Genomic DNA, 26200 nt, shown 5'->3' on the forward strand with positions numbered 1-26200 from the left:
CTCCACAAGGCTGCCTCTTCATGGGACATACCAAATACTCTTGGGTTTTGGGTTTTGTTATGCACTACGTTAGAGACCCCTGCAACTCACCCACCACCAGTATATTTTTGGTTGTGAGCCTAGCCTTTAAGGGCTGAGCCATCTCTCCAGCCTGCCGCCATCACTATTAATACTGACTTCTGGACCTACTATGAACAGGACTTATGCCAAAACGAATTAGTGGTACATGCCTTTAATCCTAGCATTCAGGAGGCGGAGGCAAGTGAATCCCTGTGAGTTCAAGTCCAGCCTGCTCTACATAGAGAGTTCCAGACTAGCCAGGGCTATATAGTGAGAACCTGTCCCAGTGAAGCCCAAGTGTCTTGTCATTTGTGATCTGAGGCTGATCCACAGAGTAACTTGGAGTCAATTTGTTTGCTGGTTCTCTGCCTGTGGTCAGTAGTATACCCTGGAGCCCCTAAAGGGAAAAGAAAATTAAACCCAAATTCATGGTCCTACTGTCCAAAGTACGGGGATCACAGAGCTCAGCTTCTCTGGGCTTCAGTTCCTTTTCCTTTGTTTAAAGATAGACATACTTCATAGAATTGGGGTGATTAAATCCTTAACCTAGCACAGTGCTTGATACAGTAGTTAGTATACACTTGGGCATTATGTGTTGAGAGGATTTAAATGATGACGAGGGGCTAGAGAAATGGCTCATGGGAAGGAGCACTTGCTGCTCTCGGGGAGGGCCCAGACTCAGTCCTAGAACCCACACAGCAGCTCACAACGGTGGACACAGGCACACACGGGTGCATAACACATATGAAGACACACACTCATACATATAAAATAAAAATAGTTCTATTAACAAAAACAAAACATAGTCCCCGGGCATCATGGTCCATTCCTTTAATCCCAGCACTTGGGAGGCAGAGGCAGGCAGGTCTGTGCATTCAAAGCCAGCCTGGTCTACACAGTGAGTTCAGCCTGGTCTACAGAGTGAGTTCAGTCTGGTCTACACAGTGAGTTCAGCCTGGTCTCCAGAGTAAGTTCAGTCTGGTCTACACAGTGAGTTCTAGAACAGCCATGGCTACAGAGACCCTATTTACAAACAAAAGTCAACCCTAAAATATGGCCATTCAGTAATACAACAGTGTTCTGTAAGTCATAATGTTATCACACACACACACATGTCATAGAGTCATTCTCTCCACTTTCAGGGCTTTTGTTTATTTTTATCTATTACTATTACTTATTTTATTATTTTAGATAGAAAGTCATATTTGCCCAGTTTGAGCTCAGGTTCCATATGTAGCTGAAGATGATCTTGAACTCCTGATCCTCTGGCCTTCATTTCCTGTCACCCTGAAGTCTTTTTCATTCAAGGCTTATGCCCCTGCCCCCATCTGGACCTCCCAGATCTTGCCCAGTGCCCATCCACTCCTTCAGTCAACATTCACTGAAGCCCTACTGTCAACCTGGCCAACACTTGAGTCATTCGTGCAAGGAACATAGAGACTGGCAGTTATGATCTGAGTCCTCAGGAATCTTGTGGCAGCCAGATGTACAGAAAGGAGAAAGGACAATCAGTACTCTGGTGGGTGGTACAGATGTGACAGGTGAGGGGGAACTGAAGATGCACAGTTTGCTAGTGTCCTTTCTTTCTGAAACAGGCAGTGCTCAGCACTGGTTGATCTCATTCTAGGTGAAGGGGCAGCGGGATAGAAGAAAAGTGTCCTGAGAGAAGAAGACTTGAATTCTAGTCCTAGGTTCACAATTCTAATTGTGCAACTCAGTAATTCCTTAAGTCACACAAGCCTTGCTTTTCTCATTTATGTAACGGGGCTATAACCCCTTCCTTGTGAATCCGTGGTAACCATTGAGGTAATACATGCAATGCTTTAAAAAACTGCGTAGAAATTTTTTCCCTCCACTGGTCTGCCATCCTAGGATGGTGTTTTTGTGTGTGTGCTGTGAATGTATGTGTGATGCCTTTTGAGGTGAGGAAGGGTTTGAGAAGACAAAGGTTTCACTTCCTCAAACATTTTCTTAGCATCCAATTTGCACTGCTGAAGGTTTAATTGAAAAAAAAAATTCAGTCTATGTCCTCAGTGGGAGGGGGGAATGTTCTTAGTGCAAAATGGATGTAGGTGGGTAAAATAAAGAGGGGAGCTAGATGTGTGTGTGTGTGTGTGTGTGTGTGTGTGTGTGTGTGTGTGTGTGTGTCCGTCCAGGCTACTCCCACTCTTTCCAATCCGTGCAGATAGCACGGTAGGTTTCTCAGACCTCTCCCTAGCCTCCGATGCTTTGGGTGCTACTCTTCCCAAAGCCTTAGGAAAGGGGGAGGGTGGCTCCAAGGCCCCTTCCCCGCCCAGGGCCAACTGCCTCCTGCTAGCCGGTCGGGCGCCTTACCGAGTCAGACCACTGGGAGGCTGGGGGAGCCAGGTTGGGGAGTCGGGCGAGATGGGGGAGCTCTTATTTTGACAGGGGCCTCTCCCGGCTCTGGTATGAAGGCAGAAGGAGGCAGCCAGAGGCCCCTGATGCTTATTCAGGCTGGGGAGAGGAGCCGAGTGGAGGGGCGAGCGAGGCTCCGGCAGCGCAGGGGATCCCGGGGAGGCGGCGGCGCGCGGCGGAGCCAGTGGCCGGACATGCCCCGGATCCGGGGCCGCTGCAGCACCGCCGCCGCCCGGAGCCAGCCGGCCGGACGCCCGCACGCCTGGGTCCCCTGGCGCCGCGCCGCCCGGGGGCTGCGATCTGGACCCTCGGCATCCGACCAACAATAAGCGCCTAGACAGCCCCCTCCCCGCCCCGTGCCCGCCGTCCCCGCGGGCCTCGGGGAAAGTGAAAGGAGGAGGCGAAGGAAGGAAGGAAGGAAGGAAGGGAGGAGGAGGAGCAGGAGCGGCAGCAGCCGGAGCTGGGAGGTTTGGGCCGAGACCCCAGCCCGGAGCCCCGGCACGGCGGTGCGGTAGCTCTCCCGCTGCTGCCGGCGCCCAGGACCATGCTCCGCGGTTGGGAGGCAGGAACCCAGGCAACCAGCGCCTCCGGGATACCTGCTCGCGGGCCGGGCTGGTATTAAGATCAAGGCGTCCAGGATCAAAAAGACCACCGCCTGCCCGCCTTCTCCACGACTCCACCGTCCTGCTGGAGGATCCCAGTCCACCCAACGACCCTGACCTGGTTATGGCGTCCAGCTCCGGCCTGGCGTGAGGACCCCCGACCGGTGCGAGGTGAGGGTTGGTTTGGGGCAGAGGGCTAAAGTCATGCCAGGCCAGCTGGAGCGCGCCAAGCGAGATCCAGTTTAAATTGGGGAGGGGAAGCGCAGTCTGATTGTCTCTTGCGTTCTAGCTCTCACCCCACGCTGTTTAGGAAGCGGGGGACTCCTCTAGGGTCATCAGAAGAAATTCTTAGGTCCTCAACCAAGCTGGCACTCTCGGAGCACTACGAGAAGGGCTTAGTGGCAGCCAGGAGACCCTACCACCTTAGCGCAGAGAACAAGGCCGGCCTTGGGCCAGCTGGAGCAGGGAACTCTGCCCTGGGGGCTTCTGGGAGATGTAGTCCCCCTCTCAGGCTCACTAACTCTTGGGTCCTAGCACCCAGCACTCTTCCCCTGACTCGTGGGAGCCTCCTGGGGGAGAAGGGTTGGGACAAGAGTGAGAGGTTGGGTCCTCTGCCCCTAGGCACTGCCTCTCAGCCTTAGGAGCCAGAGGAGCCTCCCCTGCCAAGGATTCTGAGTGCTGTGGGCTTGGCTGGGGGTGGGGCAGTCATACAGTTCCTTGGAGGTTTCTCTGCACTGCCAAGGAAAGGTGGCTCCTGTCTTGATCCAAAAGAGCCCCTGGGGGGTGAGGGATATGAAGAAGAGAAGTAAGACTTAGGCCCTCTGCGTAGCTGGAGTATGGCCCTACTCCGAGGGCTGCTGGAATTTGGTTTCAGAGGATATGGAGGTCCGGCGTCTTCCCTCCCGCCGCCCCCACCCCACCCCCCCTGGAGACGGAGAAATAGAACATCCCTCAAGGTCCGGGAGTAAAGAGTGTCTCTCTGGAGCAATGAAGCAAGGATTAGCTTCTGTCTGTCTGTCCAGCTTCCTTCCTTCCGGGTTTTTCTGACACCACCTTCCTCCCTCCTCCTTCTGTTCTGTCTGCTGCTTGGTGTGTGTGTGTGTGTGTGTGTGTGTGTGTGTGTGTGTGTGTGTGTGTGTGTGTGTGTGTGTGTGTTCATGTCTTGTCTGGGGGAACCTCAGCTTTAGGAGAATGAGTGTCATTTCTGAGAGAGGAAGGCTTGGTGTTTGCCTGAGCCCTAGAAGATGTGTGTGCGCGAGGGTCTGCGGGCCCCCTTGGTCTTTTGCTCCGCCTCTTTCCCTCCCAATGAACTGCTTGGCGGTCTGTTTTCCCTGGGAATGTTGTCTGTCTCGTAGCTGCTACACCACCACCAATGCCAGTACCCACACTTCCTTCTCCCCCTCTCCTCAGCCTCTCCAGGGGTCAGTCTCTTCCCTAGGACAGTTGCTGTTTCCCAGAATGGACTTGGCTGCCTTCTCAGGCCAAGACCATGATCTCATGGCTCCAAGGGAAGAGTGTGCTCAAAGTCAGCTTTCAGGCCCCACAGTTGGGAGCCTCAGGATGGGGTGAGAATGCTAGAGGAAGGTGAGAAGCAGGGAGGGAAGCAGAACTCTGGTACCAGGAAGGAGAGCACTTTCTCTCAAGGGATCCGCCTGTCTGGCCTTGAAGGACCGGGGTTCTGTCTGCATGCATGCTGCTGGAATTTCTTTTCTAAGCCGTGTCACTCATGCTTGGGATGGGGTGGAGGGGTTCATGAAGAGAGAAGTGGAGGGCTGGTGGGTCACAGAAATCTGGGGTTAAAGCATCCGTGCTAATTGGAGCTTGGTGATCTGGCTTGTTCAAAGTACACAGAGCACTCAGGACTCTGGTTAGCAAGTTCCTGGTATCTGGATTCAGCAGAAGCCTCAGGCTGGTGGGTTCAGCTTCAACAACCAAGGAGGCCAGTAGCCTGCTGGACAGAGACCTAGTGGGCGGCAGAGTGGCAGTGTCAACTCAGCAAGGGCCAGGTCGCCTGGCCCTTGCTTTAGATGAAAGGAAATGTGTTACAAAGTAGGGGTGGCTGCTTTTGGGGGAAGCTGCTAGGACAGTACTCCAAGGATTCCTGGAGTGAGGTGGGGGCGTGCGGGCACCACCAGAGTTGCAGGCAGCAGAAGCTCTGGAGTAAGTACAGGGAGTCAAAAGTCACCCTGCAGCCTCTCTCCTCCGGGGAACCTTAGATGAGTTGCTGAAGGCACCCTCACCCTGCCTCTGGCTCTGCCTCAGGCTGAGGTTTTGTCCCAGAGCCCTGGGGCAGCTCAAGGGAGCCAGAGTGTCTGTGTCCAGTCTTCCCAGGATCAAAGGAAGCCCGGTAGGGGGTGGGGGTGGGGGACTGATGTAGTCCTGATGCCATGTTTACTTTCCCTGAGCTTCTCCATTGCTGATAGTGAGGTACCTGAAGAGCCCGGGCACCCAAGGATGACAGGGAAATGGCATCCCTTGCTTCCTTGTACCAAGGCCCTGGGCACTGCCCGGGTGCTGACCTGGTGGGGGGAGGGGACAGAGGGGGATGGCACCGTGGGAAAGTGGGCAGACGTGGGAGCAAAGCGGTACAGGCTGGGTGCCCCAGGCAGGGAGCCTCTGCCAGGCCCGCTCTCCCTGGGGTGGGGCTGGCTGTTCCAGGGACTGGCTCAACCTGTTGAGCGCCTGGCTGCCGTAGCTTGGCATCTGTGCCCCTGCTTGCCAGCCCCAACAGATGCCCACCCATGGCCACACTGTGTACACTGCCCCAGGGATCTGAGGAAAGAGGCTCAGATTAGTCCAAGGAGCTTAGTAGGGATCCTTCCAGGACCGGGTATCTCTTCCAGGGATTGCTAAATTGTCCCAAGTCTGGACCTCTGAGTTCCAGAGCTGGAGCTGGTGGCCAGGACCAGGAGCTGAGGGGATAGGTGGAGATAGATGGTCACAGCCCTGAAGAGCTGTTTGCAGCATGTCACTTGGATGGGTGGCCCTGAAGGCAGCCTGGAGTTACAGCCTGGAATTTCCTGCCGGGTGCCAGGGCCAGGCCTCCAAAGCCCCACCCCCAGCCTGGCCTGACCTCCCCTCCCTCCCTCCTTCACCCTCCCTCCCTCCCTCTGTCTACTTTCCCTGGAGGTTGGAGGAGGGGCAGTGAGAACATTCTGGCTAGCAGGGAAAGGTGACTTTCTGGGTGTGGGGGTACTCATGGGAAACCGAGGCGATTTCTCACGAAGACTTCTGGGACAGATGCTCCCTTAGCCAGTCCTGAATGTGGGGACATTTGTCCCTGTCTCTTGACTCTTACTAACTGGGGGAGCTGAGCTGAGGCACTCTTCTGGAGAAAAGGGATGCTCACCTTGTATGTGTAGGTAAGGGGTGTGGTGGCTTCTAACTCTCAGTCCTGAAGGGGAGTGGAGGCTCCCTTTGCCTCCGCACTTCTCCTGTCAGTGGCAAAAGCCACTGGAGGCCTCTCCTTTGCCCTGCGTCCAGCAGGCAGGGCCCTCCCTTCTTGGTTCTAGGCCAGCTGCTGTTCCTAACTTGGTAGCCCTTTCCGGGTCCCCCTTCCCACTGGCTGAGCCACCTCTGTCCGGCCCTTTCCTCCTCCTTGTCCTGGTAGCTCCAAATTGGTCTGTGTCCCCCCCCACCCCACCCCCAGCTTCAGGAATGGCCCTGAACCCAGCATTTCCAGCATTTCGAAACCAGGATTGTTTTGAAATCCTGAATGCTTCCCCGCTGCCCCCTCTGACAACCCCTCCCCACTCATGGCTCACTGTCTTCAAATCTGACTTTTTGCTGGGCTGCACTTGAGGTACTCCCTCTGAGTTTGTGTGCTTGCACATGGATACACACTGTACTACTCTGTATGCGGTGGCTCTGCGGGTGTCCCGGAGTGGGTGTGTCTGTGTCAGTATTCTGTGTGACTGGCTGACGGCTGTGTCCAGAGCATTCTTTGGTTGCCTCTGAATTTGCCACTCTCACTGGTCTAAAGGAAAGCTTGGGCTATTTTAGTTGGTACCTTGAAAGTGTGTCTGCTTGTCTCTCACTTGTGTGTGTGTGTCTGGGGGCTCTTTCTGAGGAGTGTGCTGGAGGTGTGTCCCTGCTGTGTGCTTACGTTTCGTTTCGTATCTGTTCCGCCTCCTCCTCCACCCTGGGAACGTGTCTGGGGAGTGTAGTCACAGGTCTACAGCTCCCTGGGACGTGGAGTCCTCTGCCCTTTGATAGGGAGGTTTCCTGGAGTAAGGCCCAAGCTTCTGGCAGCTCTGAGGCCTTGGAGAAAGAGTGGTGGAGTTGGGGAGACGCCTGGATAAGCTGTTGCCAGGGCCTGGTCCTCTCTTTCTCTGGCCTTGTATGCTCGGAGGCACCAGGCAACCCTGTGTCCTGAGAGTGTAGCGATGGCTGATAGAGGGAGCTTAGGGACTAAAGGGACATATTCCTTTCACCTCTGCAGTCACCTCCTTCACTGGAGACCAGGAGCAGTCAGGCACAATTTACCTAGGAGTTTGGTGGTGAGTTTCAGGTTCAGAAAACTTGACTTCTCCACTTACAGTTGCTTAACAAAACAAACTCAAAATTTAATCCCAAGCAAAAGGCAGAGGGGCCTGGAATGCAGGCATTTGGGGTGAACCATTGCAGCCCTGGTCCAGGGAAGTCTAACTGATGTTCCCCCCCATTTACTTCCTACTTACTGACAGTGAGGTTCTGTATGGTGTGTGTGTGTGTGTGGGGGAGGGCAGCTATGAATGTTTTGGTTTTTGTTTCTTCTGGCTAAAGTCTGAGTATTGGTAGTATATTTATGCTGGTTGGTAATATACACTAACTGGGATGCTCCAACTCCTTGCTAGGACTCAGTTTCCTATCTTAAGATCTGAATGCTTTTCTGGAAGTACAGGCCATGGTCAGTGAGGAGGATGATGGGCAGGGGGTGTTTCTGTGAGTGACAGGCCTGTGGAGGCCTCCCTCAGGGAGGTGGGCATAGGCTAGACTTCTTTCCCCTGAAGTGTCCTTTGGTCCCCAGTACAGTGGGAAGAAGGGAGTAGTGGAGACCCATGTTGGTACAGGGCTTAGTGACCCAGCAGGAGGAGGGCCTTGGCAAGGAATTTTCAATTTGTTTCTCAATCTCTGTCTCTGAGACATGCACATGGGCACGTCACTGCAGACACCTCTGGGAGTTGAGTCTAGAAAAGTCACCTAGATGGTGGTAGGGCAGGGCGGTGCAGACGGAACCATAGGGAGACAGCCTCTTTCTGGTGGGCACGGTGTGCTTTCTGTCTCCTGTCATTAGAAGCTGGGAGCAGTCAGGGTCCCCTTCTAACAGCCCCATCTTGAGCCAAGAGTAATACAGGCTGCAGAGGGTTAAGTCTGGTTGGCAGGGACACCCCCCCACCCCAGTGCAGCAAGAGAGAGGGAGGAGGGGTGGTTAGCAGCTTGCTCTAGTTGGCGTCTCTCCCAGAATTCTTCGGAAAAGAACTCCCCTTTGACCCCCAGTACAAACTGAGCCCAGCCACCAGCCTCCCTCCCCCTGCTGTGGGAGCTTCACCCAATGCTACTAAACTGCTAAACCGTCCTCGCCCCCGGGCCCTGGTACGTAGACCAGGTGCCCAGGACTCTTTGTCTTTAGAGAACCAGGGTTATAGCCAAGGAGACCACATGGGTACCTAGGAGCGAAAACCCTTACCCCTGCCACAAGTTAACCTGGGGATGGCTGGCTCTGGAAGCGGGGTCCTGGGGCTTCAACCACCCCTCCCCCCAGGTCCTTAGGCCAGGACGTGGGAGTCCTCCACCCTCCCTCTCTCTGTGGGGCCAAGCTCTCAGGGAACTAAGTCTGAGGTCTTCCAGTGCCTTCTCCTTCCTGCTTCCAGGACAGGGAGGGGGAGTGGTGTGGTGGGGCAGCTGGGTCAGGCCTGGATCCTGGCCAGTCCACAGAAGTCCTTGGTGTGTGTGTGTGTATAGGGGGTGTCTGAGCAACTCTGAGACTTCCTGGAGCTGTAGGTTGTCTGTGAATTACAAGTTTATGGCTGGGGAGGGGGCTAGGGTTGGAATTCTGGGAGGATCAGGGGCATACATGGCTGGCCTGGGACTTTTAGCTGTGACCATTTCTCCACAGGGAGCCCACATCCCAGACCACACCCCTGAGCCTGAACCTGACACACATTCCTCAGAGGTGAGCGGGTCCATGTGTTTTGTGCTGCTTTTTGGCCTTCCCATCCTGTCTGCAGTGGCCGCATCATCTTGGCTTAGCCTCCTGCTTGGCTCTTTCTGTCGGCTCCCTCCTCCTGGCTTTCTGCCCCACTTGCATTCTCCTCTGTCTCTGGGTGGGCAGTACTGCTGGAGTGTATGTGTGTGTGCGTGCCCTGGATAGGGAAGGGTTAAAGCTGGGTGCCACCAAAAGTTCTAGGCCTTCTTTAAGCCTCTTCTCCTGGTGGGAGGTGGGAGACTCAGAACTGTGTCCACCTGGAGGGCAAGGTAGATTTTTATGGCTGTCCCAATTACTTGTCTTCCCTCCTTGGCTTTGGCTTCTAGAGGTTGAGTCAAATCCAACATGCCCATTGGCCGGTCCACTGGCCACCAGCCACCACTGTAAGTTTGGTTTCTGCTGTCCTGGTTCCACAGGCGTGTACACACTCACAACACACACACACACACACACACACACACACACACACAGAGGCACGTACATAGCTTCCCTCCTCCCTCTTTCCTTACTTAGCAACAACTCTACATTCACAACAAACAAGCCTGTAGGCTCCTGTGGACTAGGGAAAGTCTGAGGAAGGGAAGGGGGGAGGTGCTTCTTTTTCCTGGACGGTCCTCTGGAGGGGGAAACTTCTAGTTCCTTCACCTAGTTCCCCCAACCCCCAACTTTCCCTTTTGGAGGCCACTATCTTCCCGGAGGAAACTGTGCTTCTAACTCAGATGGTGAAAAGAAGTGGGAAGAGGAGGGCCAGGTGGGTCAGCAGTGGGGCTGGGACTCCTGCCTTCTCTGGAAAGTCCCACTTGACCTTTGACTCCCACCTAGGACTTGTGGGACGGCAGGACTTCTCATAGCCCCAGGGCATCTCTGCAGGAGCCTGTGCTAGAGCACTAGGAACTTGTCTTGGGACCATGCTGACTTGATAGAGACCTGGATGAGTGAGGAGGTAACGGACTGGGGGGGGTGGGGGGTGGAGCTAGGGAGGCCCTAGAACTTTGCTCTTTGAGATCTCAGGCCTGGCTCAGCAGGGCACCTGTATAGAGGCCGCAGGGTTCAGGTCTCTCTTTGATCTCTTCCCCCAGGCAGGAACTGTGGCCTTTAGTGCAGGACCTGATATCCATTAGACCTAGGAGGAGGGTAGAAGGGTGCAAGGGATGAAGGCTAGGCCTGAACGCTGTGAGGGGCTGACACCATGATGCATCTGCACAGGGCAGTGGTTAAGAACCCAATTGCTGGAGTGTTGAGCTCCAATCCTGATCCTTGTAATGGTGGGCTATGTATTTTGGGCAAGCTACTTAACTCTTCTCACTTGCAAAGAGGGAATAATAAAAGGGCTTTCTAGGCCAGGAATGGAATTTCCAACAACTGAGAGGTAGAGGCAGGAGGATCATTTCAAGTTCGAGGCCATCCTGGATTACAGAGTAATATCCAGTCTCAAGTAGACAAGCCAGCAAACCCCAAACGCCCCAAGATCATAAAAATAAAGTCTTTTCTAAGGCTGTCTGTGGTGGTAGGAGCCTGCCCGTAGTTCCAACTGTTTTAGCAGCTGAGGGAGGATTCCTCTGTCCTCAGGAGTTCAAGGCCAGTCTAAGTAACATAGCAAGACCTTATCTCAAAAAATAATTTAAAAAAAAAAAAGCTATACTGGGGCTGTGGCTCAGCTGATAGAGTGCTTGCCTTCATCCACAAACTCCACGCTCAAGCCTAGGATGACAAGCTGGGCATAAGGCAGGCGTGGAGGTACGTGGGGCCCTTCCTACCATCCAACTCCTGCTGCTCTGTTCTGAACCAGACTGAAGGAAACAATCTGTCCTTAAATGGCTCCAATGGCCTCCTTCTTTCCCTCCTGGTCTAGGAGTCAGTGCCCTTCCTTGGGAAGAAATAAGGCAGTATGGAGCTGTGAGGTGGGTGGTAGTGGTTAGACCTGCCTCAGGTCTTAGGGTATCATCTTGAACATTTTCTAAATATCCCAGCTCTCTGAAGGTAGAAACAGGAAGCTCGTGAGTCCAACGCCATTCTTAGCTGCACAGTAAATTGGAAGACTATCCTGAGATAGAGGAGACCCTGAGAAGAGTGGAGCACATTACTGCTTGCTTACACTTCCAGGCAGAGGCAAGAAGAATGCCGTACAGTCGAGGCCAGCCTGGTCTTCACAGTGAGAGCCTGTCTCAAGAAGAAAACTGTTCAGATGGTGATGTTGTCTGCCTAGCAGACTCAAGGCCCTGGGTTCCATCCCAGGACTAGCTGGGGGGGGGGGGAGAAACCAGACTTTTTGTAGAATTGTTCTGGAGGTTAAGTTAGGTAAAACATAGAACGAGTTTGTAGATGTTTGGCAGATATCAGAGATGCTTGGCTTTATTGGTTAATTTAAGCCCCTTGCGGGAGCTTTGTCCTGGGGCTTTGGCCTAAGGGAGAGTTTAGGGCTTGGAGGAAGAACCCATCTAGGTCTTTAGACTCTAATGCCCTTGTTTTTGTATCTTGAGGCAAGTTCTCACTGGGCAGACCAGGCTGGCCTTGAACACACAGAGCTCTCTAGCCTCTGTGTTTTGGGATTAAAGTTGTGAGGTACCACTGCTGGCGAGACGTACCTTGTTGCCTCAGTTTCCCCACTGTTGGTGCTGCCTCATACTGTGATTGCAAGTTTTGTAGTTGCCCTGGACCTAGAGAAGGACTTGAGTTTCCAAGGACCACCTCACCCCCGCCCCATTCCTTTGTCTTTACCCTTGCATTTCTGGGCCCAGCCCCCCCCGCCTGTTTGCTTGCTTTAGTTTTGGAGCCCTTCCTACCATCCAACTCCTGCTGCTCTGTTCTGAACCAGACTGGAGGAAACACTGTCCTTAAATGGCTCCAATGGCCTCCTTCTTTCCCTCCTGGTCTAGGAGTCAGTGCCCTTCCTTGGGAAGAAATAAGGCAGTATGGAGCTGTGAGGTGGGTGGTAGTGGTTAGTTAGACCTGCCTCAGGTCTTAGGGTACCATCTTGAACATTTTCTAAATATGGAAGGACACTGCCTGAGAGATGAGTCAAGCACACCCGGCATCTCACAAAGGCAGGGAGGGCTATCCTCAAATCTATATGGAGAGCAGGGGCATGTCAGCACCCCTGGTATCCAGTAGGATACCCCTGGAATCCTTCCCTAAGAGTGTTGAAGAAAGTCCAGTGTGTCTCAGGGCAGGGGGTTGGGGGGTGTGAATACCAGTGGGCAACCAGGATTGTCAAAGGTCCCGAGCTAGGACTGGAATGGTAGGGATGGAGCTTCTGGGTGAGGAGCCATGGTAGATGGCAGAGCTGGGTTGCCCACAGAAGAAAGAATCCATGTCAACAGGTGGTTAGGATCTGTGGATTAAGGAAGAGCAGGGCTTCTAGGTCTGTGGCCTGGGCTTGGCCCCCAGGTACTCTCTAAGGGCTTGGACTAGGAGGGACTAGAGCCCCACACTGTGCTGCCCACCACCTCCTGGGACAGAGAGAACTTCCCCTTTTCTATGGACTCGGAGGTGAGGGCTCATCTGCCTGCACCATGGTGCTTCACTGTTGAGCCAGCCATGCCTCCTGTGCCCAGCCTCTGGGCCTGTTCCTTGGGCAGACTGGGGCTATTTTTGGGATTGGGCTGGGGCTCTGGGGCCGGTTTCAGATGTTCCATCGTGAACAGGAGAAAACGGGAACAGATGGCTGGAGGGTTCTGATCAGTGGGTCCTGCTGGGAACAGGGTTATTTTTAGGACCTCGTTAACCCTTTTGGGACTCTGTGGGGCCACCCTGAGAGGTATTACCCTTTCTGGTTGAGAAGAGAATGGGCTTCCTCCTTGGGCCTCCAGTCCTCTAGGACTGTTTGTCAGTTGCCCTTTCAGTTCAAGACCTTCTCTTTAGAGAGAACTATGGCTCCACACTGCATGTATTTCCAAAGGGGACCGACTGGGGGATTGCAGATCTCTGGAAGAGAAGACCCCTTCACTCTTCACTTACCTCAGACCTGAGGCTGAGGGAGCTTCGGATGGCTGCTCTCTGCATCCACGCTCTGGATTGGAGAAAGTCACAGAATCCCGGGGGTGCTCCGGGAGGATGCCTGTTGGTAGAGTGAACAAGCTTCTTCAGAGTGCAGAGAAAGCCATGCCCTGTGTAACACAAGTGCGATGCTCAAGGGCCCTGCTTGCCTGAATGCTCACAAGGCGCTTCTCATTCTTGGGTACTAGGAAAGAGATTGCCCAAGGGACTTGGTTGAGGGCTAAGGTGCCATAGACATTTTTAGGTAGTTTCTGGAAATTAACTCACTTTGTAATTTTTGTAATTGAGTAAACTGAGGCTGCTGGTGGTGGTGGTGGTGGTGGTGGTGGTGGTGGTGGTGGAGGAGGAGGAGGAGGAGGAGGAGGAGGAGGAGGAGGAGGAGGAGGAGAGGAGGAGGAGGAGGAGAGGTGGACAAGGTTCTGCAGTTTAGAAGAGGCATGACGGGATTGGTGTTCTATCTGCCCAACTACAGGTTATTCTGCTGTTGTAACCTCATGCATGGCAGGATGCATGGTCAAGGATATAGTAGCTACTGTAACTTGTAGGGGGAAGGTTTATGGAGTGGATGTGGGAAGGGAGGCTTTAGGACAGGGGACCCTGCCCGTCGCCGCGCTCACAGTCCTGAAAGCCCTTCTTGCCCGAGGGTGCCAGGACTGACACTAGAAACCGGGTTTGGCCTTCCTGTCTGCCCTGCAGGAGATCACAGGCACACATCCGGTCTCATCACCCCACCCCCACTAGCCTTGGCCCACAAGCCCCTGCTTCCTGGAGGGTCATGGCTATCTGCATGTCAACGTAGACCGAGCTACATGGCTACTCGGGTGCTGCTGGTGCCAAGAGCTTGGGGCTAGGCAGGCAAGGCAAGGGACAGAGGATGTGTCTGCCTCTGGCAGTACCTGGGGGAGAGAGCAGAGTGCGGCAGGCAGGCAGTCTTTGGGCGAGGTCCCGCCCGTGGTGTGCTGGCTGTGCCAGTGGCCTGCCCGCACTCCACCTCCCACAATGGCCCCATTGTTTCTAGTAGCCAGGCAGTTTGGAGGAGGTTCCTCGGTCACCCATGCCCCCCTAAATAGGGGCCCGATTAACCCCTTGGGAGATGAGGACCAGGTGAAGGCCCCCCGGAAGCTACCTGGCTTGTTTTTTTTTTTTTTTCTCCCTGTTGGAGGAGCACGGCTTGAGAAGTCACTCCTTACCCACGTGCATACAGCAACAGGCCACCTCCTAAAATCCCGGGTCTCCTTTCAGGGAGAGGTAGCACCTAGACCCTCCCCCACCCCCACTCTGGTACAGGTGCCAGGGGGCAGGAAGTGCCAGTAGGGTGGCAGTAGAGTCCAGATATATTTGGGCGGTGGGGCTAATTCCAGCCACCACCGTCGGCTCTGCTGGCTCCTGTGCTCTCCTTTCCTTCCTGTGAAACCAGAGCTGGGTTGGGCCTAGCTCAGGATTTCGGTGGATTTAAAGAGGCAGCCCATCTCTGCCAGCCTGGCTTCCTCTCCCCCTCCTCAGGTGGGGTCTGAGGCCTAGAGAGGCCAGGAGGCCTTTGAGCACCTCCTTTGCCCTGGGCTAACCCCTGGCCCGGGCCTCAGTCAGGGTACTAGCACTCCTCTCTCCCAGAGCCTTGGGCGGGTGGGGTGGGCGGGGGTGGGCTGTGGTTTCCTGTGTTGGCTGTTTGTGCCTGGCCCAGAGTGCCCGCTGCCTGCCTGGGCTTCCTGCCCTGTCTTGTTTCCTAGTGCTCTCCCCCCTCCCCACCCCTCTCCCTAGGGGGAGGGAGTAACTAGGGATTGGGCATCAGTCTTTTGGGGGCACCCTACTGCCAGGTCATGATTGCTTCCTGAGGTCTGGACTCACTGGTAATGGCTGAAAGAGTGAGGTGAACTTAGGCCTGTCCTAGCAAGGGTATTTGTCCCCACAAGCTCCAAAAGGGGCAGTGGTCCAGCAAGAGTAGAACTACCCTCCCACAGGCATTCTGTTTCAAGATCCTGCATTGCAATGGTCTAGATCAGCAGACTTCATGGTCCTTCAGGGTTAGGATTGTATGACCTTACCCTGGGGCTATAGGTGGGGCAGGCTGGAAACTCCCAGCTGAAGCCTCCCAAGCAAAACTGGTTTATTTGCATGGACTCCTGGGAGGGGAGTTATGCCAGGAACCACGACAGGGAGGGAGTTGGGGGTAGGGGTGGGCTATTCCCCCCAAGCCTGGAAGTCCCCACCTCGAGGGTCCCCACCAGAATAACATCTTGGGTCCTTGGGTCTTTAAGCTAGGTTCTGAACCCCAGACCTCCCTATCTAGCTGAGTTACCACTTCAGGGAGAGAAGCAATTTGAGTGCTACAAGGGAGCTTGTGAGGACGAGGGGACATCAGGAGAAAGGGGAATTGGGACATTATCTTAGGAACTGAATCTCCCTCAGCCAGAGGCCAAGAACCTTGTCCTGGTGTATCACACATTTTCTTTTCTGGAAGTCACTGTATGTGGGGGACATGGCCCTCTGAGTATTTCTCACTGCCCCTCGGTGTCCTTGGTCTTGCTGGGATTGTACATGGGTCCCCTGATGAAGTATTTGCTCTGCTGATGACATCATTGGCCCTGAAGTGAGTTGCATTTTCGTTGTTGTCATCATCATAGTTGTGTTTGTGATAGCATCTCACTACACAGCCCTAGATAGCCTGGAATCTGGTATGTAGCCTGGGATGGCCTTCAAATCAGAAAGCCGGTCTACTTCTACCTCCCGAGTTGATGGGATTCTGCCACCACACCCAAGCAGAAATATTTATTTTGTAGAGAGAGTCCTCTTCTGGAACCCACTGTGTAGCCCGTGCTGGTCTTGAATCCACAGACATCTTCCTGCCTCAGCTTCCTGAGCGCTGAGACGCTTGGGCTGAGCTGCAATTCCTGGCTTCTCTGAGATAGTTGTGAGCAGGACAGTGAGACTGGTGGGCTGGCTGGTTTGGTCAAGCAAACTCTCAGATGCTCGCCCCACTGGAGAACAGTTGTGATGAACAGGGCTGACACAAAACACCTGGGGGCTCTGGCCGTAGAGCCAGCCCCTTGTCCCCCTCCTCTCACTGGGATTGTTCTCACGGACCCTCAACCTGTGGCCTACCCTTATTTTACACAGTGGAAGCCAGTGACACCCACTTTAGGCTTCTTGTTTCAGAAGCTCACTAAGTATCCTAAGGCTGGCCTGGGTCCTATCTCAGTCTCCCAAGTGCTGGGATCATAGACCTGTGCCCAGTATGCCTGGGTCTGGCTTCTTTGTCTCAGCTCTTTGCTCCAGGCACATTCTCCTGGGTTTGCTTCTGGCCTTTCTTTAATTCAGGTGACTTGCACCTGCTCCCTGTTTGTGAGCACATGTCACCCTTCCCCAGTCTAAGAGCGTGGAGTTCCCAAAGCCCAGCCTACCCTGATATGCCAGGTCTCCAGAGCCTTCCAGTCTGGTGCTAGGGAGGCTCCTTACTCATTCCATGCAGAAGCATTTCCCTGCCAACCATCAGCCTCTCAAGGCTTCACGCCGGGTGTCATCTGGGACTGAGCATGGAGGAAGAGGGGTCTCTGGGAGCTAGGGCCAAGTCTGTCTGCTGACTGAAGGGCACACAGGAAGATGCTAGATGGGAAAGCCCTGACTCATCTGTGCTTACCTCAGCTTGCTCCACAGCTGGGTGGGAGCAGGAGGTGGTGTCCTAGGGGCACACTTCAGATTGACGGGAGCCATAGAAGAGGACCAGTTTCCTAACAGCCCCTCCTTGGATTGTTATTGTGGTGGTCCTCCCCCTTCCGCCCGTAGCTTTTTGGGGAAGGTTTTGAGACCAAATCTTGCTAGGAAGTTTAGGCTGTTCTGGAACTCACGGGTTGGACTTTGTGATCCTCCTACCTTAGCTTCCCAAGTGCTAGGATTACAGCAATGACTCACTGTGCCAAGGCTGGGTCTCCAGTTTTTGAGACCCCTTTAACAGAAAGTACTAGATGGCTCATTCTTATCTCCCTTCACAGGCGAGAAGTTCTGGGGCCTCAAATGTGAAAAGACCACTGTTTTGATTTAGACTGAGATGAACAGTCAGGGTCCCAGGGTAACACTGTAGTACCTGGAATGGGGGTCCTGGGTCACCCATGCTGTCATGTGACCCAAGAGCACACAGCTTTTCCCAGACCTCAGTTCCTCCTGAAACTGGGAGGACAACTATAGCTTTGAGAATCAACTAGGGATGGAGGTGAGGGCTTAAGCAGCATGTCCTCAATTGACCAGGGCCATTTCCCCAGGAGTCCTCAGTGACTCCTGCCTCTCTGTCCTTCCCTGGTTTGTGTGTGTGTGTGTGTGTGGGTGTGTGTGTGTGTTGGGGGGGGTGCTTGTTACAAACTAGGCCCTGGACTTTGGAACCTTTTCCAGAGACAGAGTTGGAGTGGGGAAGGCCAGTGTTCTACAGGGTTTAAGGTTAGACGCCCACACTGTACCTGACAGGGCCCCCCCTGACTTGGAGGACCCAGCCCAGCTTCCAGCAGCTGAGCAGGGAGCAGGAGTGTGTACGGGTGTGTCTAGCTGGACCTGTCACGGGGAAGAGGCTCTAGAGCCCAAGACTCCTCCCCCTTCCCTCCCCCACCTTTTACCGGGATCTCTGCTGGGGGCGGGGAAAGGGGACAGAGCAGGGGGCGGTTGGGTGAGGCGTCTGTGTTTGTGTAAGTCAGCTTGTTGGTGTATCTATGGCCCTCTATGTATTCTTTGTGACTGTCGGGCTCAACTTTCTATGGCTCCCTTGTGTCTGGGTCTCAGCCTTCACATCTGTTCAATGAGTCCGCCCGCTATCACTCAGCTGGGTGGCCTGGATGTCTGTGTGCCCCAGGCTGCCCCGCGGCTCCGGCTGGTTCGCGCTGTCCAGTCCCTCGGGCACACCTCCGCCGGCTGGCCGTGAGCGTCTCTAGTTTCCTGGGCTCCGTGCGTGTCTTTGTCTCCCTGTCCACGTGTGAGCTGTAAGTGTGCGTGTGAGTCAGAGTTCGGGTGCTTGTGGGTCTCTTTAAGTCCCAGCTCTGTGCACCCAGTCTGCCCGGCCGGCTAGCGCCCAGTCAGTCCCTAGAGGACTTGTCCATGTGTCTGTCCGCGCGCCCTCCAGTGGACCCGGGAGATCCACGCTGCAGCCCTGTCCGCCTCCTTCAACCTCGCTAGCTGCCTCGCTGGCTCTCTCGCTCTTAGCTCGCTCTGTCTCTACACTCGGGCTTTGCCGAAGGGGGCGGGGTAGGGGGGTGCAAGGGAGGGGGGAGGGGAGGCTCCTGCATTCTTGCGGTCGGGGAGGAATCTGAGCCAGCGTTACTGGTCTCCAAAAGAGCCCAGCTGCAGCCCCGGGGCCCCGCCAGGCCTCTCGCTGCCCGCCCGGGCCTGCCGGGATGGGCACGGGCTAGGCCTGGAGCTGGGGGCGGGGCAGGGCAGTGCGCCCACCCCGGCCCCTGGGAGGCTGCAGCGCCCGGGGACAGGGCGCAGTACTGGGGCGGGGCGTGAGGGATTCCCGAATCCTGGGTGAGGGGCGTGTCTCGGAGCGGGAGTCCCCCAGTGGGCCAGAACAGACCTCGCAGCCGCCCCACGCGTCACTTTTGCGACCAAGCCTATTAGTGAATTCTGACTTTACAGCCCTTGGAGGGGGGTGCCTAGGGTGGGAGGCTTGCTAGATACTTCAAGCTCCCCGAGGACAAGGTGTGGAAGGGATGGGGACTGGACTGGTCTTTAGGATTGAGAAGTCCTCTCTTTCCAATCCTACCCTACCCTATCCAGTTCCTTAGTCCCGGGGCTTTGGGTTCTCCCCTTCCCTTCATACACCCTCTCCCCAAGTCACAAGTTTTCTCTTTGGGGCTTGTTGCTGCAGTCCCTGCTCCAGTACCGAGTACCTGGCTGGGCCCTGGGCACGCACAGGGGTCGTAGCCCCACTGTGTGTGGGAACCATGAGGATCCTGGCTAACAAGACAAGGTGTGTGGGTGTCACGGAGGGTGGGATATGTGTGTATGGAGAGTGGGGAAGGGAAGGGCCCATAGTGATGGTGAGCTGTGCTGGCTTGCCGAGGAGCCCCTCAGGCACCTGGCTTCCTGGCCACCAGTGGGTTGAAGGGAAGTAGAGTGGTAAAGTCTGGCCCCAGGCAGGAGCTGGCAGTCAGCCTTAGCGCCTGGGCCCAGGGGGCAGAGGAGACTGGCAGCTAGCTTTGCTTGCTTCTGGTCCCTTCTTCCCTCCTAAAACCGTTAGAACAGACCCTCATCCTACCCTAGTGTTGGGGGTATGATGGCGCCCTCCAGCCTCAGTCTAGTTGGGGGTAGGAGCTGGAATGGGGGTGGTGCCTGCCTCCCTCCTCCCCAGGAGAAGCGGGCAGACAGGGCCAGGCGGCAGCAGCAGGACAGCAGGGCTGAAATAAATCTGAGCTGGTGTGGAATGAGGGGGGATAAATATCCTCTCCCGTGATGTGATCTTTCCAGCGGCTATTAATAGGTCTCCGGGGAGGGGGAGGCGGTGGGGGGAGCGGGCTGGAGCTTAAAGGGCCCGCAGCCTAGGCTGCGGGAATCCTTGGCTTCAAGCTGTACTCTTGTCTGCTTGACATACCCCCCCACCCCCATCCCTGCCTGCAGACAGCGCCTACTGGCCCACCCTCTTCAGGCCTTCCCCTTTAGTCTCTGGGGAGTCTTCTGGACCTGTGGGTACCACTCTCGGGTTGTGCTTTCCCTGGTCCCCTAGGGAATAGGGCTCGGGCTTGAGCAGTGACTCACAGGTCCTGTGGCCCTTCTCAGCTAGTTGTTAGGGCACAGCATAGTTGAGGTTTGGGGCCTTGGGAAGGAGTCTTAAACCCTAGAAGGTGCTAAGAATTCATCAAATGCTAGGGGCTGCTACAGAAGCTGGTAGATCACTGGGGCTGAAGGTAGATAGATTCTGCCAAGTTAAAGCCCTAGGTTTCCATTTGATTGGGCCTAGAAGATAAGGAACACTGCTTCATCTCCACTCCCCTAGGGGACAGAACTCTGCTGTTATCTGATGAACCACACTGAGGTAGAGAATTGCAGGTGGTCTCAAGATAGCACCTAACCACCCCCTGCATTGTTAGGTGAGGCGGGAGAGCTAAAGTCCAGGCATGCCTAACTCCTCGCAGGATTAATCTTTGCTGTTTCTCCTCCTTTTCCCCAGGTTACCCCACCCCAGGAGGAGAGAGGCTTCAGGGAGTCCACCGCTGTCCCCTCGAGGCCACTGCCCCCCTGCCCCAGCCAAGCCAATGCACCCAGAAAATAAATTGACCAATCATGGCAAGACAGGGAATGGAGGGGCCCAATCCCAGCACCAGAATGTGAACCAAGGACCCACCTGCAACCTGGGCTCCAAGGGCGTGGGGGCGGGGAGCCATGGGGCCAAGGCCAACCAGATCTCACCTAGCAACTCAAGTCTGAAGAACCCCCAGGCAGGAGTGTCTCCTTTCAGCTCCCTCAAGGGCAAGGTGAAGCGAGAGCGGAGTGTGTCCGTGGACTCTGGAGAGCAGCGAGAAGCCGGAACTCCATCCCTGGATTCAGAGGCCAAAGGTACTGTATTCCCTCACGTCCTCTAGACTTTAACATCAGAGACCGTCCCTACTTGGTTCTCATCCTGTGTTGCCATCCAACATGTACCGTTTGTAGTAACTTTCTCTTACCTGTACCCAGCAGTCAACCAGTTCATTCCAGAGTGGGGCTGGTTAGGGTGCCACTCATGGAAGGGCCTGACAGCAGAGTGATAGTATTCCTAGTTCCACTGTCCTCCACCTTCCTGTTGTAGCCCCCAGCGTGGGAGAGGGAGGTGTCTGGGGTGAAGACCAACCCCCCACCCCCATCACCCCTGAATGTCCTGGCACTGGGGCCTGGAAGAGTCACAGTGGCTCCTCCCGCACCCCCCCCCCCAGCCCTAATTAGAACCAGTTGTGGTTGGGATTATGCTGTACTGGGGGGGGGGGGGAGGGGAGACAGGCAGCCAGGGTTGGAGAAAGAAATCAGAAACAAATGGTGGTGTGGTGGGGGCCAGGGACTGGCAAAGTGCCCACCGTGGTCTGGGCAGTGCCCTTTAGGGTGGGGCACTTAGGAGAATGGTCTGGGAGGGCCTCTGCATGTGGAAGGACCAGGCCACATTGCCACACATTCTTACTCTCCCTGCCTGTGTCCTGCCTGGGCAGAGGTGGCACCCCGGAGTAAACGGAGGTGTGTGCTGGAGCGGAAGCAGCCGTACAGTGGGGATGAATGGTGCTCTGGACCGGACAGCGAGGAGGACGACAAGCCCATTGGGGCCGCCCACAGTGAGTACTCATTGATTCTGTGCCTGATGGTGCCCTCCCCCTGGTATGTGCGTGTGACTCTCCTAAGGGAGCCTCCTTACCTAGAGCTTTAAGGGATTGTTCAAGGAATGGCATGGATCAGGAGCCCAGGTTCTTCCTCAGTCCTGCTTTTGACTTTTTCCCTATCAATAGTGTGTGTGCTACCCACGTTCTCACCTTCCTTTCCTTCCTCTCTCCTTCCCTCCCTCTCATTTAAGGTCTCTCAGGTAATCCTTTTTCTGGACAACGCACCTACGTGTCTAACAGATTTCATGGCCTATGCTGCCACCTACTGGTCAGTGGAGGATTGGCAGGGAAGGTCTGGCTTCTCAGGGAATCTCTTAGCTTGGCTTTGCAAAGCCTTGCTAAGCCTAGGTGTGAACTGACACTTAACTGTGTCTCTGGTTCCTTTCTCCAATCTCTAAATGACGCTCGGAAAAAAGCTCGTGGTGCATTTCCAGGATGAGATGTGGATGTCAGTTAGTGGCCGTTCCTCTCATTCTTTAATCCATCCTTCTGTGCCTGAGACCTGAGACTTCCTTCTGTTTCCAACTTAAGCTCGTAAGAAACTAGCCAGAGAAGGTTAAATCCTGGGCTGTCGTTGTTGTCATTGGAGACAATATCTCACTGTGTAGCCCTGGCTAGTCTGGAACTCGCTATGTAGATTAGGCTAACCCGGAACTCACAGAGATCCTCCACCTGCCTCTGCTTTCCCAGTGCTGGGATTAAATACATGTGTCATTATGTCTGGTTAAACTGTGTGCTGCCTATAGGCAGGAATTAAGGAGAGGAGAAAGAGAAATGCACTTGCTACTTAGTTCTGTCCCCATAGCTGCCTATGGGGAACGTGATCTGATGACAGTCACAGCGGAGGAAAGTCAGCAAGTAGGGAATGAGTGGACCCTACTGGGGAGTGTCCAGCAAGAAATCCCCACACCTGGCTGGGACTGCCAAGGACCCATGTGACTAACTAATGCTGTATGGGCTATGTTCGGTCTCTGCATGGATGCTTGAGCGGTAGAACCTTTCACTGCTTCCTGGGACAGGGACCTCCTGTCACCCTGAATTTGCTTCTGTAACGTTAGCCTGTATCATTGTAGAAGCTTTGAAAGAAACAGAGTGATAAGAAATTGCTAAGATCCCATGACCAGCCTCTTTTAGATGGAAAACCATTCAATGGAGACCAGGTTTCATGTAGTACAGACTAGCCTCAAGCTTGCTATGTAGATGAGGCTGGCCTTGAACTCCTGATCCTCTTGCCTGTACCTCCCAAGGGCTGGGATTATAGTCTTGTGACACTATGTCGTTCAGCAGCATTCAACTGTGCAATTGAATTCTTCACATGCAGCAAGACAGACTGACAGGCTCAGAGACCAGGCCCCTTCACTTACATCCCTGGGATTATAAACTTGAGAAAGGAGTTCTGATTTCCCTTCTATAGAAATGATCTTTATTGGGGTTGGGGATTTAGCTCAGTGGTAGAGCGCTTGCCTAGGAAGTGCAAGGCCCTGGGTTCGGTCCCCAGCTCAAAAAAAAAAAAAAAAAAAAAAAAAAAAAAAAAAAAAAAAAAGAAATGATCTTTATCCTGTAGATTTGGCACAGGGAGAAAGTGAGTTAAGTATATGACATACTTTGAACGGTGTTAGCTTGTATTGCTATTACGGTACTAGAAAGTTCCTTCTTGTGATAAACTCTGCTTCCTTCTCTAGCATGCAGAAACCTGTCGTGTGTTCTGATTTACACCCTGGGCCTATGGTAGCTGCTGCGTTGGCCAAGTTCTTGTGTTTTCGGAAGTGCTGGCACATGCTGTCTGTAGTCCGAAGGCTTTGACTTGTTTCTCTTGGATCCTCGTCCCCTAAACCCACTGATGACCAGTTGTGGATCTTATCTATGCGAGAATGGAATGTCAGGCTTGTGACCATGGAACAAAATCTGTCTTGCTCCTGAGGGATACTCTGGGAATGTTCTGAGTATGTCGGTCTGTGATATTGTGAAATATAGATTTGATCTTCTCTTGCTTCCTGGCCTACTACTCTAAAACCCTGGGAAGGTCCAAAGGGAGAAGTGTTTTTTCGTTGTTCAGTTTTCTTTAATGCTGTATTGACTGGTGTGTCTGGCAGCCCTGAGGTAGCTTCTAGATAGAGCCTGATGACTGGAAAGATCAAACAGGATTAGAGGTTTAGAGCTTTCGGTCCCACACTCCAACCTCGTCAAGGGAGTGGGGCTGGAAGTTGAATTGATCATCTGAGGCCAATGGTTTAATGAAATATTTCTAATGTAAAAAACCCAAAAAGAGGGCTAGGTAGATGGCTCAGTTGGGAAAAACTTGTCTCCCAAGATTTCAGATTCTAAGAACCCACACAGGAAGCTGGATACAGGGGTACCTGCCTGTAGTAAGCCCAGGGGTGGCAGCACTCAAAGTGGAGGCAGACAGGTTCTCTGGAAGCTCATTGGCCAGTTACTCTGGTGTGCGTGATAAAGTCTGAGAGCCAGCACCCAAATGTTCTCTGTAGACCTCCAAATGTGCCCTTTGCCCTTAAACTGTGTATGTGCACACCTGCCCCTCCCCTGCAAAATCCTAAAGGATTTTCACTCAGAGAGGGCACAGACGCAAATGCTCTTTCTCACATGACTTGTGAACTGTGTTCATCTCACCTGTCTCTATCTACAGCATCATTTTCATCTATTGTGTGTGCATGTGAGAGTGTATGTGAGTGTGCGTATGCGTGTGTGTAAGCCTGTTGTTGATGGGGACACCGCTGTATGATTCTTGGTGATCAGAGGTGACCAAAGTCATCTTGTGTTGATCATTTTGTGAAAGCCTTTCGGACTTCAATTGAAACTGATGTTTTGATTCGTGGCATAGTAACGGGGTGTGTGTGTGTGTGTGTCACTTCCTCCTTCTAGGGTCATGGGCCTGAGGAGGTTGTCAGGGTTGACAACCGGTGCCTTTATCTGCTGAGCCATCTCAGGTCCTGTAGTGTCCTTGTGATAAACAGAAGCAAGGCATTTCTTCCAGCTGCTCTAGCATCTGAAACCTGGAAAACCTCAATGCACAGGTCATTCACAGACAGGCCAACCCTGAGCTTGCTTGGGAGGGGAGAGGGCAGTTTTGTGAGCCTGCTTTTTTTTTTTTTAAATTTTTATTTATATAAGTACATTGTATAGCTGTCCTCAGACACACCAGAAGAGTTAGGTCATCAGGGCCCATTACAGATGGTTGTGACCCACCATGTGGTTGCTGGGAATTGAACTCAGGACCTCTGGGCGAGCAGTCAGTGCTCTTAACTGCTGAGCCATCTCTCCAGCCCCCAAGCCTGCGTTTCTTAACTCGTGGGAAAGACAAATGCCAGAATTCAACTAAACTAGAGGCCACCCTGCCTGGCCCACAGGGTTTGCTGACTGGTTATTGATGGGGACACCTCCATAGGATTCTTGGTGATCAGCGTTGACCCAAGTCTTGCATTGATCATTTTGTGAAAGCCTTTCTGACTCTCGTTGAGAGCCGACGCTTTGCTTTGTGCTACAGTAATGATGTTTTTCAAAAGACTTGTCCTCGGGTAGGGCACATGGGAGCCCAGTGGTGTTTCCATTTTGTAGGTGAAGAAACTGAGGCTTAGACAAATGCTATGTTTTGTAAAATCACAGTCAGTGAATCGTGGGGTAGGATGAAAATCTGTCTGTGGTCCTCCCTGCCTTCCCCTTGGCTGGGTTATTAGACAGTATATTCACATGCATGCGCACATGCACTCACACACAGACACACACATACACACATACATACACATACAGACACACACATACACACACAGGCACACACAGACACATATAGACACACACAGAGGGAGAGAAAGGGGGGGAGCACACACATAGTGGGAGCACTCTAGAGCAGAGCAGAGCTTTGGGTTGGAGTCTCTGCTACGTTTTTCTCTCTCCTCTCTCCATGGTCATCATTCTGGCCATCCCGGGCGAAGGTTAGTATAGGGCAAGTGAACTGGAAAGTCAGGCTGGTAAACACAGAGACTGTGGGGACAAATGACCCTCTGGGCATGGGCTTGAGGCAGTGAGCATCCCAGGGCAGGAACACCAGCTGATCCTTCTTCCCACAGCTAGGCTGCTCACCTGCCGGCTCTCCTCTCTCTCCTCTTGCAGATTGTAATGTAGCAGACCCAGCCATGGTGGCCCCACAGTTGGGTCCTGGCCAAACTGCCCAACTGCCCCTCAGTGAGAACAGTGCACCAGGCCCCCAACATGGCCCCCCGCCAGGCCTTCGGCCAGACGTCCCTGGGGGTGGGGGTGGGGGCGTCCCAGGAAAGCCTCCGTCTCAGTTCGTGTACGTCTTCACCACCCATCTGGCCAACACGTAAGTCTTTGGGAGAGATGAAGGGTGAGGGGTGTCTGTCTATCCACGCCCAGCCTGAGCACGTATGGGGGTCGGCGCATGTATGAGTGGGCGGTGCAAGGTTGGTGGGTGAGGGCGGGCTTGCTTTTGCCCGTCTCTGAGCTGCCTGTGACTGCTCCCCTATGCAGGGCGGCAGAAGCAGTGCTACAGGGCCGGGCAGAGTCCATCCTCGCCTACCACCAGCAGAACGTGCCCCGGGCCAAGCTGGATCAGGTGAGTATGGTGTCCTGCCTGGTTCTAAGATAGGTTGGGATGTCCCCTCATCTGTCTTATTCTTTACCTTTGTCCT

General features: G+C 54.0%; 1 protein-coding gene across 1 annotated transcript in view; it reads left to right on the forward strand.

Moving 5' to 3' along the window:
• Window positions 1-3124: 3124 nt before the first annotated feature.
• The window catches only part of Bcl9l (BCL9 like), a 29311-nt gene continuing 6235 nt past the window's right edge, over window positions 3125-26200 (forward strand). The window contains exons 1-7 of the mRNA XM_032909447.1: window positions 3125-3209; window positions 9136-9192; window positions 19064-19165; window positions 20363-20748; window positions 21372-21491; window positions 25662-25872; window positions 26040-26124. Coding sequence (XP_032765338.1) covers window positions 19140-19165; window positions 20363-20748; window positions 21372-21491; window positions 25662-25872; window positions 26040-26124 — 828 coding nt within the window. The 5' untranslated portion in view covers window positions 3125-3209; window positions 9136-9192; window positions 19064-19139. The remainder of the gene's footprint in view (window positions 3210-9135; window positions 9193-19063; window positions 19166-20362; window positions 20749-21371; window positions 21492-25661; window positions 25873-26039; window positions 26125-26200) is intronic.

This window comes from Rattus rattus, chromosome 8 (assembly GCF_011064425.1).
Source record: "Rattus rattus isolate New Zealand chromosome 8, Rrattus_CSIRO_v1, whole genome shotgun sequence".
In the NCBI taxonomy this organism is placed as follows: Eukaryota; Metazoa; Chordata; class Mammalia; order Rodentia; family Muridae; genus Rattus; species Rattus rattus.